This window comes from Eptesicus fuscus, chromosome 12 (genome assembly GCF_027574615.1).
Source record: "Eptesicus fuscus isolate TK198812 chromosome 12, DD_ASM_mEF_20220401, whole genome shotgun sequence".
In the NCBI taxonomy this organism is placed as follows: Eukaryota; Metazoa; Chordata; class Mammalia; order Chiroptera; family Vespertilionidae; genus Eptesicus; species Eptesicus fuscus.
The window spans coordinates 28,792,618-28,809,720 of record NC_072484.1 but is presented as its reverse complement, the minus strand read 5'-3'; the positions used below and the strand labels follow the sequence as shown (position 1 = coordinate 28,809,720).

The 17,103-nt window shown below is 41.8% G+C and overlaps 1 protein-coding gene across 6 annotated transcripts in view; it reads right to left on the bottom strand.

The window, feature by feature from the left end:
* The window catches only part of RNF24 (ring finger protein 24), a 71,185-nt gene that overhangs the window by 26,724 nt on the left and 27,358 nt on the right, over positions 1 to 17,103 (bottom strand). For all 6 annotated transcript variants that reach the window (XR_008557759.1, XM_054724346.1, XM_054724347.1 and 3 more), the window contains exon 2: positions 1,494 to 1,643. Coding sequence is in view for 5 of the 6 variants with exons in the window: in XM_054724346.1 (XP_054580321.1) it covers positions 1,494 to 1,636 (143 nt within the window). In the remaining variant the exon portion in view is untranslated. The remainder of the gene's footprint in view (positions 1 to 1,493; positions 1,644 to 17,103) is intronic.

Genomic DNA, 17,103 nt, shown 5'->3' with positions numbered 1-17,103 from the left:
TTATATTTAAAAACTAGAGACACGGTGCATAAAATTCATGCATGGGTAGGGTCCCTAGGCCTGGCCAGCAATCAGGGCCTATCTGTGAGGCGACCGGTGGGACACTCACGAGCCCCACCCCCTGCTGCCACCGGTTGCCTCCCTCTGCGGGGCGACTGGTGGGGCGATCATAGCATGAAATCATAGCATGAAAACAACTGCTATGATTTTTTTCTTTATCTCTCTCTTTTTTTAAATATATTTTATTGATTTTTTACAGAGAGGAAGAGAGAGGGATAGAGAGTTAGAAACATCGATCAGCTGCCTCTTGCACACCCCCTACTGGGGATGTGCCCACAACCAAGGTACATGCCCTTGACCGGAATCGAACCTGGGACCCTTGAGTCCGCAGGCCGACGCTCTATCCACTGAGCCAAACCGGTTTCGGCTTTCTTTATCTCTTTGCTTGTTTTATTACTGAAAGAATACAGTAAGGTAAAATAGTGTTTCATAACTTATTTCTCAAAATATTTACCCAGAATCACAATTGATATATTAGTATTTTTCCTAAAGCAAACAAAAATCAAAGGCGTAATTAATTCTTTGACACAGTAGTAAAAACTATACTATGAGCTATATACATTTTAGAATATTTATATAAGCTCTTCCCTAATGAATCTTTTAAAATATTTTTGTCTTCTTTTAAAAAATAATTTGGTTTCAAATATTAAATTCACAAATTTGAATTAAGCCAGTATTTGTAGAGAAATTTCCAAAAAAATTTAGGTTTGGAAAAAAGGAATATTTTAATGCTATGAAGTCCTGTTTAATTATGGCCAATTCCCTAATTTTTTTAAAAAAGCTAAATATTTACATAACATTTATCAAACTATTAATTAAAGAAATGTTAGGAAAAGGAAATTTCTAGTAATAAACAGATTTTTAAAAAAGTGTTTCCTAAGTCTTATAATTATATTAGCTAAGTATTTATTTCTCTAAGCAAGGCCAAAAAATCATAGGCAGCCAGCATATCTATGAAATACAAGGAGTGATTACATTTTGTGAGAACTTCAGAGAAGATTCACCTTCTATGAAGAATATAAATTCCCTTGTCAGAAAATTAGAAACTACACACTAAATTCACTCAGATTTGACTGTCAGTAAATAAGTACCCTGGAACACTGGGGGCAATAATGAACTATTGCTGAAAGATATCTGATGACCGTATTTATCTTAACCATAAGCATACACTGTACAAACACTAAAATCTATCAGATGTATAGCTATATAATAAAATTTAATTTTCTATTATTTTATTCCATAAAGCTCTTTTGAACAATACACTATAAAATTTTTTATAGTCTGAGGTTTAATTAGACCAGCTGAAAGAGCCTAGAAGAGGAAATTTTCTTCCTTCCCAACAATACTTATAAAAATTTTTTAACCTAAGGGGAGAAAGTTAATTTACTATTGATTAACATATTCTAAAGTAACATAGAATGAAAATTGATTACCTTATCAAGTAGCAACAGAAGAGTAAACTAAGGATGAAGACAAATATTGCAGTTCCAAAAACCACAATATATATGTTGAGAGGCAGATTCTGGAATCCAATATTAGGCATCCTGAAGTTGTAATGTGGGAAATCCGAGCTCATGGATGAACTGTGGGGGAAAAAAGAATTTTAAAAATTAGGTTATAAAGACTAAGAACCAAGACAGCATCATCTTTGTACATGTACAGTAGTATCTCTTTATCCTTGGGGAATACTATTCATTCCAAGACCTTCAGTGGATTCCTGAAGAGTACCAAACCCTATCCTATCTAATAAAAGAGTGATATGCAAATTGATCGTACCGCTGCCACACCCACAAGCCACACCCACCAGCCAATCAGGAGCAAGTATGCAAATTAACCCAACCAAGATGGCTGCGGCCACAGAGAGAGCAGGAGGCTTGGGTTTCCCTGACAATGGAGGAAGCCAATCTCCCACAGTCCTGGCCTCTGCTGAAGGCTACAAAGTTTCAATTATAGAAGATAAATAAATCCCAACAAAAATGGCAGCAGCCACGGAGCTGGAGAGAGCAGGAGGCTTGAGTTTCCCCCAGCGATGGAGGAAGCCAAGCTTCCGCAGCCCTGGCCTCTGCTGAAGGCTACAAAGTTTCAATTATAGAAGATAAATAAATCCCAGATACCAGGGCCTCCACTTGGGTCGCCGAGGGGCGTGGTCAGCCTGAAAACCACCACAGGCCCCTCGCCCAGGCCACCCCATGTCCCAAGGGAACCCGCACCCTGATCCAGGACACCCTTCAGGGCATACCAGCCGGCCCCCACCCATGCCCCAGGCCTCTATCCTATCTAATAAAAGAGTAATATGCAAATTGACCATCACTCCAACACACAAGATGGCTGCCCCCATGTGGACACAAGATGGCCAGCAGGGGAGGGCAGCTGGGAGGGACCAGGTATGCAAGGGAGAGCAGTTGTGGGTGATCAGGCCAGCAGGGGAGGGCAGTTGGGAGGGATCAAGCCTGCAAGGGAGGGCAGTTGGGGGCAATCAAGCCTGCAGGGGAGGTCAGTTAGGGGTGATCAGGCTGGCAGAGGAGGGAAATTGGGGGCGACCGGGCCTGCAGGGAAGGGCAGTTGGGGGGGAACCAGGCCTGCAGGGGAGCAGTTAGGCATCAATCAGGCTGGCAGGGGAGTAGTTAGGGGGTGATCAGGCTGGCAGGCAGAAGCGGTTAGGGGCAATCAGGAAGGCAGGCAGGCGAGCAGTTGGGAGCCAGCAGTCCTGGATTGTGAGAGGGATGTCCGACTGCCCGTTTAGGCCTGACCTACTGGAGGGGTCCCAGATTGGAGAGGGTGCAGGCTGGGCTGAGGGACAGACACCCCCCCCCCGCACGAATTTTGTGCACCGGGCCTCTAGTATATTTATATAAACTATGGTTTTTTGGATATATACATACCCATGATAAAGTTTAATTTATAAATTAGGCACAGTAAGAGATTAATAACAATAAGTAAAATATTAAAAAATGAAAAAGAGAAAAACTATTAATATGCTGAGATTAAAATAAAAAATCTATAGAATTCATTTAAACCTAGATTAAATGTATGATTTTATAATAATACAAATAACCAAAACTGGCTCAAGAAAAAATCCTGAAAAATATAAAACTGTCTTCACAAAAAGGCCCCAGATCCTGAGGGCAATGGATGTGGAAGTCAAGCTAAACTTCTACAGATAATTCCTCTGTTAATCCAGAGAATTACAAATCTAGAGGGGGAGGTGTGGGGAGGGGGAGGAAGGAAAGTGTCTCAACTCATTTTAAGTGGCAAGCATAATCCTGAAACCAAAAGTAAAACTATACAGCCAGAGTTCATTAACTCTGGGGCCTTATGAATATGTTTTGTTTTGCCTACACAATTTTTAAAAAAATGTGTTTTGGGGGGAGGGGAGAGGGGGGAGGTTAATTGGGGAGAAAAGGAGACATGTAATACTTTAAACAATTAAAAAAAAAAAGAAGAAGAAAGAAAGAAAACCAAAGAGTTTTTATTGATTTTAGAGAGAGAGAGAGAAACATCCATGAGAGACATCAATCAGCTAGCTCCTACTGGGGATAGAGCCTGGGCATGTGCCTGACCGGGAATTGAACAGGTGAACTCTTTTACTTTATTTTTTGTTAATCCTCACCCAAGGATATTTTTCCATTAATTTTTAGAGAGAGAGTGAAAGGGAGGGAAGGAGGGAGGCAGAGAGAAACATCGGATCAGGGCTGGGGATTGAGCCTGCAACCGAGGTATGTGCCCTTGACCTGAATTGAACCCAGGACCCATCAGCCTGCGGGCTGCCACTCTATCCACTGAACCAAACTGGTTAGGACTGAACCAGTGAACTCTTGGCTCATGGCTGGATGCTCAACCACTGAGCGACACTGGCCCGACACCTATGCAATGTTTTAACAACTGAGATAAGTTTAAATTTGGGAGATTTAACATAAAATTTGCAATTTTCAGCTTTACATGGGAAAAGCACAGATGATCTGATAACTCTGAGGCTTCATTCTTTCATGGCAACAATTGCTTGGAACTGAGTGGCTTTGGGGCCTCTAAACTGCCATGTTGTTGCACAATTGGGAGGGGAGGAGGGGCATGCCTGGGATGAGATCAGCATGCTCTCATTTGTCACAATTTCCACCACCCCGTATTACACCCTAACCAAATATTGGTGGTTACTTATTGGTGTTCTTATGCTGTTATTTTTCTTAAATGAGATAAATATTTCTAATTCTATAAAAAAACAATTTTATACACCAATAATGAACTACCAGGAGACAATCCCATTCACAACTGCTTCAAAAAGAATAAAATACTGAGGAATAAATTTAACCAAGGATGTAAAAGACCTGTGTTCACAAAATTATAAGACACTATAGAAAGAAATTGAAGAAGATACAAAGTGGAAGCCTATACAGTGTTCATGGATAGGAAGAACTAACATCATTAAAATGTCCATACTACCCAAAGCAATCTATAAATTCAATGCCATTCCTATCAAGATACCAATGGAGTATTTCACTGAACTAGAACAAATATTCCAAAAATTTATATGAAATCATGAAAGACCATGAATAGCAACAGTGATCTTGAGAAAGAAAAACAAAGTTGGAGGACTCACACTACCTGATTTCAAACTATACTATAAAGCCATAGTAATCAAAACAGCATGGTACTGACATAAAAACAAACATATAGATCAATGGAACAGAATAGAAAGACCAGAAGTAAACTCAGGCCTTTATAGTCAATTATCCTATTCCTGCTTTAGATTTTCCCTATTCTTACTTTTTACCCCATTAAAAATTCATCCTACTTATATACCTAATTTCCGCTCCCCTGCTCCAAGTCCACACATACTTCTCTCTTTCTTCACTATCCAATTCTTTTTCTCTCTTCCTTTTTTTTGTTTTATTTTGTTTTGCCCTTCTTTCTCTCAGTCCTATTGTTGTTGTTTGTTTGACTGTTGATTAGTTTGTATTTTTTTGTTTGTTTGTGATTGTTTCTCTCTTTTTTTGCTTCTGTTTTTCCTCTCCTTGCTTGTTATTAGTTATTGTTTAATAGTTTGCATTCATCTCTGGGTATTTGTTGTTTGCATTTTTTTGGATTAGTTGTTGTTCTATTGGAGTTTTCTCCCTATATAAATAGTCCCCCCGCCTTCTTTTTTTATTCTCTTTATTTTTTCTCTTACTTTTTTTCCTTTTCTCAATATCATTTTTGCACTCTTTTTTTTTTTAATTTTTATCCCCTAATTCTCTTTTCTCTGGTGGTCACCTTTATTTGGTGTTATTAGTATTGTGAATACATTTGTGTTCAGTTCCTTGTGCATTGTGCCTTGTTGTGTTGTATTTTGTGCCTTTAAGTCAATGCAGGAGAGAGCTACATAACCAGACACCTGGAGAGGAGAGAGCATGGGGAGACAAAGAAACAGCCCGAATATGAAAGAAAAGGAGGCATCACCAGAAAAGGAAGTAAACGAAACGGAGGCAAGCAATATGTCAGAGAAAGAATTCAGAGAAATGGTCATAAGGCTGCTAAAAGGTTTGGAACAAAAATTCAACAATATGTGTAAGAATCAAGAGGAATGAAGAAGAACTAAGAAGAAATGAAAAATGACATCGCTGCAATAAAGAACTCAAGAGAAAGCATCAACAGTAGACTAGAAGAAGCAGAGGACCGCATCATTGAGCTAGAAGAAAAGGTAGGAAAAAATACCCAAGCAGAGCATCTTCTAGAAAAAAAAAATTAAAAAACAGGAGGAGAGCCTAAGAGAACTTTGGGACAACACGAAATGAAACAACATCTGCATATTAGGGGTGCCAAAAGAGAGGAAACTGAGCATGGAATAGAAAACCTGTTTGAAGAAATAATGACAGAAAACTAAAGGACTTGAATGTAAGACAGGAAACCATAAAAATCCTAAAGACTCCGTAGGCAGCAAAATTGCAGACATATGTCTTAGCAATATCTTTACAGATACAGATCCTAGGGCAAGAGAGACTAAGGAGAAAATAAACAAATGGGACTACATCAAAATAAAAAGCTTCTGCACAGCAAAAGAAACCATCAACAAAACAACAAGAAAGCCCACTGCATGGGAGAACATATTTGCCAATGTTATCTCTGATAAGGGTTTAATACATAAAATAATTAAGTTATTTTATGTATTTGGGTGCTCCTGTATTGGGTGCATATATGTTTACCATCCAAGACAAGGATGCCCACTTTCACCACTCCTGTTCAACATAGTACTAGAAGTACTAGCCATAGCGATCAGACAAGTAGAAGAAATAAAAGGCATCCAAATTGAAAAAGAAGAAGTAAAACTGTCCTTATTTGCAGATGACATGATATTCTACATAGAAAACCCCAAAGACTCCATCAAAAAACTACTAGACCTAATAAATGAATTTGGCAATGTAGCAGGATACAAAATTAATACCCAGAAATCTATGGCCTTTTTGTACACCAATAATGAACTCACGAAAGAGAAATGAAAAAAAAAAAAAAAAAAAAAAAAAAAAAACACCACCCCACAATCCCATTTACCATTGCACCAAAAAAATTAAGATACCTGGGAATAAATTTAACCAAGGACGTAAAAGACCTGTACTCGGAAAACTATAGGACATTGAAAAAGGAGATAGAGGAAGACATAAACAAATGGAAGAATATACCATGTTCATGGATTGGTAGAATCAACATCATTAAAATGTCCATACTACCTAAAGCAATCTATAGATTCAATGCAATACCTATTAAAATACCAATGGCATATTTCAAAGATCTAGAACAAACTCTCCAAAAATTCATGTGGAATAAAAAATGACCCCAAGCTCTGGCTGGTTTGGCTCAGTGGGTAGAGCATCGGCCTGCAGACTGAAAGGTCCCAAGTTCGATTCCGGTCAAGGGCATGTACTTTGGTTGCAGGCACATCCCCAGTAGGGAGTGTGCAGGAGGCAGCTGATCGATGTTTCTCTCTCATCGATGTTTCTGGCTCTCTATCCTTCTCCCTTCCTCTCTGTAAAAAAATCAATAAAATATATTTTTAAAAAAGTGACCCCAAATAGCCACAGCTATCCTGAGAAAGAAGAACAAAGTTGGAGGGATTGCAATACCAGATATCAAGCTATATTACCAAGCCATGGTTTGCAAAACTGCCTGGTACTGACACAAGAACAGACATATAGACCAATGGGGAAGAATAGAGAACCCAGAAATTGACCCAAGCCATTATACTCAATTAATATTTGACAAAGGAGGCAAGAACATACAATGGAGTCAAAACAATCTCTTTAATAAATGGTGCAGGGAAATTTGGTCAGATACATGCAAAAAAATGAAACTAGATCACCAACTTACACCATACACAAAAACAAACTCAAAATGGCTAAAGGACTTGAATGTAAGACAGGAAACCATAAAAATCCTAAAGACTCCGTAGGCAGCAAAATTGCAGACATATGTCTTAGCAATATCTTTACAGATACAGATCCTAGGGCAAGAGAGACTAAGGAGAAAATAAACAAATGGGACTACATCAAAATAAAAAGCTTCTGCACAGCAAAAGAAACCATCAACAAAACAACAAGAAAGCCCACTGCATGGAAGAACATATTTGCCAATGTTATCTCTGATAAGGGTTTAATCTCCAACATTTACAGGGAACTCATACAACTTAACAAAAGGAAGATAAACAATCCAATAAAAAAATGGGCAAAGGACCTAAACAGACACTTTTTGAAAAAGGACATTCAGAAAGCCAAGAAACATATGAAAACATGCTCAAAGTCACTAATCATCCAAGAGATGCAAATCAAAACAACAATGAAGTACCATCTCACACCTGTCAGAATGGCTATCCATCAACAAATCAACAAATGACAAGTGCTGGAGAGGACGCAGAGAAAAAGGAACCCTTCTTCACTGATGGTGGGAATGTAGACTGGTGCAGCCATTGTGAAAAGCAGTATAGCATTTCCTCAAAAAATTAAAAATGGAACTGCCATTTGACCCAGTAATACCACTTCTAGGAATATATCTCAAGAAAACAGAAACACCAATCAGAAAGGATGTATGTACCCCTATGTTCATAGCAGCACAATTTACAATAGCTAAGATCTGGAAACAGCCTAAATGCCCATCAGCAGATGAGTGGATTAGAAAACTATGGTACATCTACACAATGGAATACTACGCTGCTATAAAAAAGAAGGAATTTTTACCATTTGCAGCAGCATGGTTGGAACTGGAGAGCATTATGCTAAGTGAGATAAGCCAGTCAGTGAAAGAAAAATACCACATGATCTCACTCATTTATGGATAATAGAGAACATTATAACCTGATGAACAAAAAGATAGATACAGAGGCAGAGAAGCATCAAACAGACTATCAAATTACAGTGGGAAGGCTGGGAAGGGTTAGGACGGGGAGATCAAAGGAAGGACTTGTACGCATGCATATAAGCATAACCAATGGATACAAGACACTGGGAGTGGGGGTGGAGTGACGTCATGTGCTGGGGGTTAGGGGAGGGCGGGGGAAGGTCAATGGGGGAAAAAAGGAGACATATATACTACTGTGTCATACTTTAAACAATAAAATAAAGTTTAAAAATAAAAAAACCTGACACTCTACAGTGTGCTGTGTTGCCAGTGTTTTTTGGATGTATTTTGTGGTTGTTTTTTAAAAAATATATTTTTATTGATTTCAGAGAGGAAGGGAGGAGAGAAATAGAAACATCAATGATGAGAGAGAATTATTGATTGCTGCCTCCTGCACACCCCACACTGGGGATCAAGCCCACCACCCAGGACTGTACCCTGACTGGAATCAAACCATGACCTCCTGGTTCTTAGATCAATGCTCAACCACTGAGCCACGCCGGCTGGGAATGTTCTGTGTTTTTACACCCCATCATGTCTACAAAATGCCTATCTGTGTCTATGCTGCTGGTAAAAGGAAGACAATTATGCCTGAGATGAAACTCAAGATAATTGCACAACTGAAGGTTATTGTAAGTGTTATGAGCAGGTTTGAGGTAGGGTAGGCTTAGCTATGATGTTCCGTAAGTTAGGTGTATTAAATGCATTTTTTACTTACGATATTTTCAACTTATGAAGGGTTTTTTTGGGATGTAAGTCCATTGTAAGTCAAGGGGCATCTGTATTCATTTTGGATCTGAACCTAGAAAATTTTTTTTAGGAAAGATACAACCAACTGCCTGCATACAAATAAGTCTTAAAAAGAACTCACAGAACACTCAGCTCTGAGCAGTGAGCACTCTAAGAAAAAAATAGCTGCAAAATATACACTAAGACAACTGAACTAAACATAGTGACTTTTACAAAAAATAAATCCTTATTGTTTAGATTATTACAATTGTTCCTTTCCGCCCCTCCCCCCCCATCTGGTTCCCACCCTCTACCCTTATCCCCCTGCCTCCCACTGTCCTCATTCATAGGTGTACGATTTGAGTCCAGTCTCTTCCCATACCCCACACACCCCTTTCCCCTGAGAATTGTCAGTCCACTCCCTTTCTATGCCCCGGGTTCTATTATATTCACCAGTTTCTTCTGTTCATCAGATTTTTTATTCACTTGATTTTTAGATTCACTTGTTGATAGATATGTATTTGTTGTTCATAATTTTTATCTTCACCCTTTTCTTCTTCCTCCTCTTCTTAACGAATACCTTTCAGCATTTCATATAATACTGGTTTGGCGGTGATGAACTCCTTTAGCTTTTTCTTATCGGTGAAGCTCTTTATCTGACCTTCAATTCTGAATGATAGCTTTGCTGGGTAGAGTAATCTTGGTTGTAGGTTCTTGCTATTCATCACTTTGAATATTTCTTGCCACTTCCGTCTGGTCTGCATAGTTTCTGTTGAGAAATCAGCTGACAGTCGTATGGGTACTCCCTTGTAGGTAACTAACTGTTTTTCTCTTGCTGCTTGTAAGATTCTCTCTTTGTCTTTTGCTCTTGGCATTTTAATTATGATGTGTCTTGGTGTGGTCCTCTTTGGATTCCTTTTGTTTAGGGTTCTCTGTGCTTCCTGGACTTGTAAGTCTATTTCTTTCACCAGGTAGGGGAAGTTTTCTGTCATTATTTCTTCAAATAGGTTTTCAGTATCTTGCTCTCTCTCTTCTTCTGGCACCCCCATAATTCAGATGTTGGTACGCTTGAAGTTGTCCCAGAGGCTCCTTACACTATCTTCATATTTTTGGATTATTTTTTCTTTTTGCTTTTCTGGTTGGGTGTTTTTTGCTTCTTTGTATTTCAAATCTTTGACTTGATTCTTGCAATCCTCTAGTATGCTGTTGGATCTCTGTATATTATTCTTTTTTAAAAAAATATATTTTATTGATTTTTTAGAGAGAGGAAGGGAGAGGGATAGAGAGCAAGAAACATCAATGAGAGAGAAACATAGACCAGCTGCCTCTTGCACACCCCCTACCAGGGATGTGCCCGCAACCAATGTACATGCCCTTGACCGGAATCGAACCTGGGACCTTTCAGTCCGCAGGCCGACGCTCTATCCACTGAGCCAAACCGGTTTCGGCTGTATATTATTCTTTATTTCAGTCAGTGTATGTTTAATTTCTAGTTGGTCCTTTTTATTATCCTCAAAGGTCTCGCTAAATTTATTGGCCTTTTCTAGAAAATTCTTGAAAAACCTTATAACCGTGGTTTTGAACTCTATATCCAGTCATTTGCTTTCCTCCATTTCTTTCATTTGTGATCTGTTTCTTTGTCTCTGCATTTTGGCTGCTTCCCTGAGTTGCTAGAGTGGCTTTGTGTGCTAGGTGTCCTATAGGGCCCAGTGGCTCAGCCTCCCCAGTTACCTGAGGTGGACACTCTTGGTGCACCCCTTTGTGGGCTGTGTGCACAGTCTTGTTGTAGTTAAGCCTTGATTGTTGTTGGTATCACTGGGAGGAATTGACCTCTAGGCCAATTGGCTGTGAGGATCAGCTGTGTCTACGCTGGGAGAACTTCTGTGCTGGAGACACCCTTATGAGACAAGACTTGCTTCATTGAGACTTTGTTGCTCACTGAGTCTGCCCCCTGAGTGTGTCCCTATGGATCTGAGGAGTTGTAATCTGGATGGTCCCACTCTGACCCCTGGGTACACTGGCTCTTGGATCTCCAAGGAGAGGCCACCCAGCAGGAGCTATGGAGAGATCTGCAGATTCCTCTTCTTTGTTTGGGGTTTGGAGGTGACCAGATGAGGCCCAGCTGTGAAGCAATGCATGCTGCTGTGGGGCCTTAGGCCTTCTTTTGGATGTTCTGGGTCTCACTGACTCAGCTGCAGTTTGTTAGGTAAGTTTAGAATTCAAAGGACCAGGCCATTCATATACAAAAGCCTCTGTGCTAAGCTTGGATGGGGCGGAGTCTCAGGGCGAAGCAAACAGCAATGACTTAGTGGGGCGGGATCTCAGGGCGGAGCAAACAGCAATGGCTTTCGATCAGCCCTGCCCTAAGAGGCCCCTGGGTCTCAGTGTCCCTCAGTAAACGCTGCAAGCACCTCTGAGAGAAAGCCGCCCTCGAGTTTCTCCCGCTGCCAGACAGTCCAGTTTCTCCCTGTATGAGTCTGGGTCCCCAGAGACTTGCCCGGAACAGGATTTCAGAGCAGTTGGGAGCTTTTGTGTCCATCCCGATTGAGAAAGCCAGCCGCGTACTCAGTTGCCAGCCCTCTCCGAGCGTGCGCGTCTCCATACCTCTGCCTTCCGCAGCTCCTGTGAGTCTCAGCGTGCTTTTCTCTTTCCTTCTAGTTATAGAATTTCCACTCAGCCAGCCTTCCTGTGGTTCTGGATGATGTCCGTTTTGTCTTTTAGTTGTAGTTTTGAAGTGGTTGTGCGAGGCAGCAGTTCAGGTGTTTACCTATGCTGCCATCTTGGTTTCTCCCTGACTTTCTTTTTTTAAAATTCTCACCTGAGGATATGTTTTTATTGATTTTGAGAGAGAGAGAGAGGAAGGGAGGAACCAAGATGGCGGCATAGTTAAACAACTAATCTGCTGCCTCACACAACAATTTCAAAAATACAACTAAAAGACAAAAACGTCTACACCCAGAACCACGGGAAAGCTGGCTGAGTGGAAGATTTACAACTAAGAAGAGAAAGAAGCACAATCGCTGAAAAGCTGAGGTACGGAGGCACGCGAATCGGGCCGGCGGCGGGCGGCTGGGCGCGCGGCTTTTCTTCAACCCGCAGGGAGACAAGCTCCCGATCACTCTGAAATCCAGTTTCTGGGGACACTCGTGGGGGACCCAGGCACCTACGGGGAGAAGCTGGACTCTCGGCCATCGGGTCGGAAAGTGAGAGTGACTTTTTTGCAGTGGTGCGCCCAGCAATCATTGTTTACTGCGCTGGAGCGCGGGGCGCAGGGACTTGGAAACGTGGAAAGGCAGAGACGGCTGACAGTAGCCATTGCCGTTGGCCACGCCCCAGCCTAGTGACGCCCTGAGACCCCGCCCAGCCCTGAGGCCCCGCTCTGAGGCCCCGCCCCGCACATTCTACAAACCTGCCCCGGCTCCACACAGAGGCTTTTGCATATAAATGGCCTGTTCTGGAGCAGCTTAACCAACTGCAGCTCCAGTCAGACTGCTCCAAAACCGCCCAAGCAAAGGAGGAGAAAACTAGCCCTTGCTGTAGCTCCTGCTAGGGGACACACAGTACACAAGGGTACACCAAGAGTGTCCACCTCAAGTAACTGGGAGGCTGACCCGTTGAACCAATAGGACACCTAGTACACAAAACTACCCTACCAACTTAGGGAAGCAGAGAATATGAGAAGGCAAGGAAACAGATCACAAACCAAAGAAATGGAGGAGAACAAGCGACTGGACATAGAGTTCAAAACCACAGTTATAAGGTTTTTCAAGAATTTCATGGAAAAGGCCGATAAATTCCATGAGGACCAACTAGAAATTAAACATACACTGACTGAGATAAAAAATATTATACAGAGACCCAAAAGCAGACTAGAGGATTGCAAGAATCAACTCAAAGATTTGGAATACAAAGAGGCCAAGGACACTCCTCCAGAGAAGCATGAAGAGAAGAGAATTCAGAAAGTTGAAGATAGTGTAAGAAGCCTCTGGGACAACTTCAAACGTACCAACATCAGAATTATGGGGGTACCAGAAGAAGAGAGAGAGCAAGATGCTGAAAACCTATTTGAAGAAATAATGAACGAAAACTTCCCCCACCTGATGAAAGAAATAGACTTACAAGTCCAGGAAGCGCACAGAACCCCAAACAAAAGGAATCCAAAGAGGACCACACCAAGACACATCATAATTAAAATGCCAAGAGCAAAAGACAAAGAGAGAATCTTACAAGCAGCAAGAGAAAAACAGTTAGTTACCTACAAGGGAGCTCCCATACGATTATCAGCTAATTTCTCAACAGAAACCATGCAGGCCAGACGGGAGTGGCAAGAAATATTCAAAGTGATGAATAGCAGGAACCTACAACCAAGACTACTCTACCCAGCAAAGTTATCATTCAGAATTGAAGGGCAGATAAAGAGCTTCGCAGATAAGAAAAAGCTAAAGGAGTTCATCACCACCAAACCAGCATTATATGAAATGCTGAAAGGTATTATTTAAAAAGAGGAAAAAGAAGAAGAAAGATAAAAATTATGAACAACAAATACATATCTATCAACAAGTGAATCTAAAAGTCAAGTGAATTAAAAATCTGAGGAACAGAATAAACTGGTGAACTTAATAGAATCAGGCATAGAATGGGAGTGGATTGATAATTCTCAGGGGGAAAGGGGTGTGGGGAGTATGGGAAGAGACTGGACAAAAATCATACACCTATGGATAAGGACAGCGGGGGGGGGGGGGAGGTAAGGGAAAGGGGGGGTGTAGGAACTGGGTGGTGGGGAGATATGTGGGGAAAAAGGAGAAACAATTGTAATCTGAACAATAAAGATTCATTAAAAAAAAAAAAAGAAATAAGCCAGTCAGAAAAAGACAAGTATCATATGATCTCACTTATACATGGAACCTAATGAACAAAATAAACTGAGGAACAAAATAGAACCAGAGACAGTGAAGCATGCAACAGACTGACGTATTTCAAAGGGAAGGGGGGGAGGATAGATTAAATCAAGGAATTTATATGCATATATGCATAACTCATGGACACAGACAATAGTGGGGAGATGGAGAGGGTTAATGGGGGTAAAAGGGGCTCATCTGTAATACTTTCAACAATAAAGATAATTTTAAAAAATAAAAAAATAAAAAAAAAAAAAGAAAGAGAGAGAGAGGAAGAGAGAAAAAGAAAGAAACATAGATGTGAGAGAGAAACATTGGTTGCCTTCTGCACGTGCCCTGACTGGGATCAAACCCAAAACCTAGGTACGTGCCCTGACCAGGAATTGAACCCCCAACCTTTTGTACGAAATGGTGCTCTAAGTGACTGACCCACCAGTCAGGACTATAGTGACTTTGTACATTGGTTTTTAACTTATACAGAGCCTAAAATAATGATAAAGAATACATATCACCATATATTTGTTTCAGGCCTCTAGCTCATCTTTCTGACAACAAAATAGCAAACTGGCAAAGTGTCTCTCAAGACTCTGCCCAAATGGGACTTTGCCCAAACACTGCACTTCAGAAGATGCAATCTTTTTGTTTTCTAACACAATCTAAGGTGGTCTCAGGAACAAATTATAAATACAAGTAACCAGGATACATCCCTGTTCTATTCAGCTAGAGTATAGGAACCAATGGCAGAGGAGATCATTCTCTCAGGCCTGTGACTAAAGTTCAGCTGATGAGCCAGTGTGGTCTCACTGGAATGGCCAGAGCCTGGCCCTACTGCAATAACCTGAGCCTGAGAGAATTAGATGGAAGGTTATATGTTGGTATTAACAATCAGGGGTAGATGTGAAGCCTCTGCCGCTCAGTCCACAGCACCATATCACTGATAAAACTACCAACATCTATTACTAGTTGGATTTGATAGATGTCACTACTAAAGAATACAGAAAGTTGCTTGAATATGCATAAACTATCCCTGAAAGAATATCCAAGAATTGATAATGCAAGCTGCTTTTGGTGAGAGGACAAGCACCCTAGGGAGGACAGTCATATCCATAGATATATCCTTTTGTATGTTTTGAATTTAAAATAAATTAAAGTGATGTACTTGACCAATATTTGCCTACATCCTACCTAATAAAAGTAATATGCAAATTAACCACCACTCCGCTACACCCACCAGCCACACTCACCAGCCAATCAGAGCAAGTATGCAAATAAACCCAACCAAGATGACTACAGCCACAGAGAGCAGGAGGGAGGCTTGGGTTTCCCAGGCAACGGAGGAAGCCAAGCTTTCCGCCTGCCCTTGCCAGCCTAAGCCTCCAGTCAAGGCTACAAAGTTTCAATTATAGAAGGTAAACAAATCCAAACAGAAATGGCAGCATCCATGGAGCTGGAAAGAGTGGGAGGCTAGGGTTGCCCCCTGGCAATGGAAGAAGCAAAGCTTTCTGCACACCCTGGCCAGCCCAGGCCTCTGCTTAAGGCTACAAAGTTTCAATTATAGAAGGATAATAAACTCTAATAGAAATGGCTGCCGACCATGGAGTGAGCAGGAGGATTGGCTCTGCTCCAGGCTACAAAGTTTCAATTGTAGGAGGTAAATAAATCCCAGATACCAGGGCCTCCGTTTGGGTCGCCAGGGGGCGTGGCTGGCCTGCAAACCACCACAGGCCCCTTGCTCAGGCCACCCCACACCCCAAGGGAACCCCCACCCTGATCCGGGACACCCTTCAGGGCAAACCAGCTGGCCCCCACCCATGCACCAGGCCTCTATCCTATCTAATAAAAGAGTAATATGCAGATTGACCATCACTCCAACACACAATATTGCTGCCCCCATGTGGTCAAAGATCCTGCCCCCATGTGGACACAAGATGACCACCACAAGATGGCCAGCAGGGAAGGGCAGTTGGGAGGCACCCGGCCTGCAAGGGAGGGCAGTTGGAGGCGATCAACCCTGCAGGGGAGGGCAGTTAGGGGTGACCAGGTAGGCAGAGGAGGGAAGTTGGGGGCAAACAGGCTGGCAGGGGAGCAGTTAGGCATCAATCAGGCTGGCGGTGGAGTGGTTAGGGGGTGATCAGGCTGGCAGGCAGAAGTGGTTAGGGGCAATCAGGAAGGCAGGCAGGCGAGCAGTTGGGAGCCAGCAGTCCTGGATTGTGAGAGGGATGTCCGACTGCCTGTTTAGGCCCGATCCCGGTGACGGGCAGTCGGACATCCCTCGAGGGGTCCCAGATTGGAGAGGATGCAGGCTGGGCTGAGGGACACCCTCCCCCCTCCGTGCACGAATTTCGTGCACCAGGCCTCTAGGTTTTACATAAAAACTATAGAGACAATGGTATTAAATGATTTAAAAGGAGCCGATGTTAGTACATATCTTTTTGTAGAGAAGCAGAGATTATATGTATAGAATTAAGTATACATTTCCTGCCATATCCAGCATATGCTGGTGAATGTCAAACACTTAGACATTACAGGCCTGCCAGAAAGCACTATACCAGAGAAGAATACTTCAACTTTAGCAGAGAAACACTTCTTAAAATCACTTATGTTTCTTTCTTTCTTTCTTTTGTTAATCCTCATGCCAGGACATTTTTCCATTGATTTTTAGGGGGAGTGTAAGAGAGAGGGAAAGACAGAGAGAAATATCGATGCGAGAGAAACACATCGATTGGTTGCCTCCTGTATCAACTCTGACCAGGGCCCGGGATGGGGAGGAGCCTGCAACCAAGGTACGCGCCCTTGACCAGAATCAAACCCGGAACCCTTTGGTCTGCAGGCTGACGCTCTATCCACTGAGCCAAACTGGCTAGGGCTTATAACCACTTCTGTTTCTTTATTCTAACTCTAAATTCACCAAAGTAATACAATGATTTTAATCTGTTTTCCCCATGTGACAGAGTGCAAAAATTTTACTCATGCTTAATCAAGGTTTAAACTCACCTGAAAATTCTATTTCTCATGACAAATTTATAAATTGGCAGTCTTGACAGCTTTGGTTAGCAAT